Genomic DNA, 2,777 nt, shown 5'->3' with positions numbered 1-2,777 from the left:
ATTGTTTTTATTATTATCATTATAATAGAGTGAGAGGTATGGCAAAATAACATTTGTAAGTTTAATTTATTTACACCTCCTCTTCTTTTCTTCTTACTTATGACCCTAAACCAATGGACCAACATTCAATAAAAAACTTTGACATCCCCCCCCCTGATAAGAATCAAGGGGTAAAACTGAGAAACTACAATAAAATGGTGTCATTATTGTAACCTTCCCATTACACATTTATTATCGTTAAGTTCCAAGAGCCTCTGACTTGGGCACAGACAAAATCATTACAATTAAATGCCCCGTTCCGAAAGCCACTAGGGGCGTTTGCTAAATGTTTCATTAATGAAACGTAGCTTTGCATTAAAAAACATTCATGACGTTTATCGCTAACAGAAAGCTAAAAAACAGTCTTCTAAGCCAATTCGCCATTATCCTTCGCATCTCCAGGTCATGCATTATCACAGGCATCCTGAAAATACGCAATGAATCTTACTCTCAACGAAAACCAAAACAAAAAGCGAATAAATACACTAGTTGATTACAGCCACGGGGGAAGCGGAATCATCTAACCTACATTCACAACCTCTTACAGTGTCAAAACAACAATATATTACAGTACATGGGCCGATTTAATAATAACTGGACAAACGTTTTCTTAACCTCCTGAATGAATTCGGTGATGACACTAAAGGTTTCATGAATTAAATGCTTGTAAGATCCCATAACCGTAAAGTCGGGTCGATTTCCTCCATTGGAAACTATGAAAAGCAGTGTCGAGTAAAACAACCAGGAAACTCGTATATAAAGTAACATAGTACTCTTACTTGTTTTTCTCAGCTCATGTTTGGACATATAATATTATAAGGTCATACAGATACAATTTAAGGTTTTGATCAAACTATCGTAAAAGAATAGGAAACAGAAGAGAAATTTCAGGTTTTCTTTCTGTTTACAGTCTGCGTTTCATACCCACCACCGCAATGTTTACACAGGGGTACCAACCACACACGAGGACCTCCAGCTTCTCTTCGCACGTCACACGTCACCAAGTGAGAGTTGGCACCCCTGCTCCACCTGGCTGGCCATGCTGGAGACTCGAACTTGAAGGGGAATGAAACAGTCTCTTTAAAATAATATGTATGCAATTTAGTTCATTTGTATTGTAAAACATATAAAATATAGGTATTTCATTAATTAAGTTATATACACAAAATTTGTTCTAGTACAGATAAATGGCCTTCAATGTTCGCTATATCAATTTAATAACCCGAAAATGCTATGTTTAATCTTTTCGTAACTACTACAAAAACAGAGACACCTCACCTAAATAACATTTCTAAAAAATCCCACAAACCTTATTATAAGGCTAAAAACAGCCAACACACCCAATCTGCCAACTCACATCCCAAATTCCCGCATTACTGGAACCGCCTGAGCTTTCGCCGGGTGGACGAAAGTGACAGGAGGCGCTTGACGTTCCGTTCTTCAATTCTCGAGACGTAAAGGGGACCGGCGGCCGCTCAGACTTTATCCGGATTCACGCAAGGAAGGGACGAAGGACAAGATGGTGAAGGAGTCAAACAAAAATAAGTTCACGAAGGAGGAAGAGCTGTTGCTGCAGGACTTCAGTCGGAGTGTGTCCAAGAAGGGAAATGTTATCTTTTTCTTGAATGCTTTTATCGTCTCGGCCATTCCCATATGTGAGTTGATTTCAGGGTTTTGAATGCTGTTTATAGTCATTATTAGTAATTACTGTTAACTATTATCAGTTATTCTACCGGTGTTATTCTCATATTTCTTGCTGTATATTATTATTATTGTTGTGTGCGGCGCTTATTACCAATCTTACTTTTTAAGTTTCAACTGTTTTAGTTCAATGTGTCGTGATTGCAAACCCATAATAACGTTGTAGGTGTGATCTGCAACGATTCAATGACCTAATACGTTTGTTGATACGGGTTGTTTAGCAATCAGCTGCTCTCCTTTTCGACAGTGATTATTAGGGCTGGGAATTCCTTAAAGTCGTCCATTCCTCGTAGATTTGACTTTTTGATTTGTATTTGATGTATATTGTCCAGGTGTAGTAGTTCTATTCAGCAGATTGGTGCCACACAAGTAGCTGCGATAATAGCAATGTGCTTGGTGCGTTATTTAGTGCCCATTGTGATCTCCGCACCTGTTGGCACATTTTGATGGTCTGATAAACTTACACACATGTTCAGGCTGGATGGGGCTTGTAGATGACTGGCAGTTTAGGATCCGTCTTGCAAGAATGGTAAATTTCAAGTTTCAACCAGCCTCTGACTTTTGAAACCATTTTTTTTAAAATGGAATCTCCCTTCGTTGTTTAACGCTGTTATAATGATGATTTCCATTGCATTTGACTCGTTGATGACTGGCGGAACTTTTATTCCTCGTCGGCAAAGTAGATAAAATATGTAAGAGTCGGCTTCGACTGTATTTTGGGGAGGAATTTGCATGATTTATACACATAAAAACAGAGCAAAAACACTAAAATAACTTTAAATCGGGTTAGCTTAAACTCTACGGGGATGGGAGCCATGTTTCATCTATAAAATGACGGTATTCTATTCTGCGCTTAAATCTGGGATTACTTTTTGCCTGATTGACGCGCAGTACATATGCACTAGATGAATGATTGGACAAAAGCAACTTTTTATTATGAAAATGTTTCGAAAGTTTCCTGATGACCGAATCCAATTTATATATAAGGTTTTCTTAATTGTTCCTCGAATACCAACGGTATTTTATTTATTGATAGC

The 2,777-nt window shown here is 37.9% G+C and overlaps 2 protein-coding genes across 2 annotated transcripts in view; one reads left to right on the top strand and one right to left on the bottom strand.

Moving 5' to 3' along the window:
* Positions 1-717, bottom strand: part of LOC119593408 (endothelial zinc finger protein induced by tumor necrosis factor alpha-like) — a 10,596-nt gene extending 9,879 nt beyond the window's left edge. The window contains exon 1 of the mRNA XM_037942337.1: positions 655-717. Coding sequence (XP_037798265.1) covers positions 655-717 — 63 coding nt within the window. The remainder of the gene's footprint in view (positions 1-654) is intronic.
* Positions 718-1,412: 695 nt separating this feature from the next.
* The window catches only part of LOC119593409 (translocon-associated protein subunit gamma-like), a gene marked incomplete in the record, with an annotated part of 14,641 nt that continues 13,276 nt past the window's right edge, over positions 1,413-2,777 (top strand). Inside the window, 1 exon segment of the mRNA XM_037942339.1 lies at positions 1,413-1,694. Coding sequence (XP_037798267.1) covers positions 1,559-1,694 — 136 coding nt within the window.

The sequence above is a fragment of the Penaeus monodon genome, chromosome 32 (assembly GCF_015228065.2).
Source record: "Penaeus monodon isolate SGIC_2016 chromosome 32, NSTDA_Pmon_1, whole genome shotgun sequence".
Classification (NCBI taxonomy): Eukaryota; Metazoa; Arthropoda; class Malacostraca; order Decapoda; family Penaeidae; genus Penaeus; species Penaeus monodon.
Note: the sequence above shows the minus strand (reverse complement) of the source record. Positions and strands in the feature narration are given on the sequence as shown.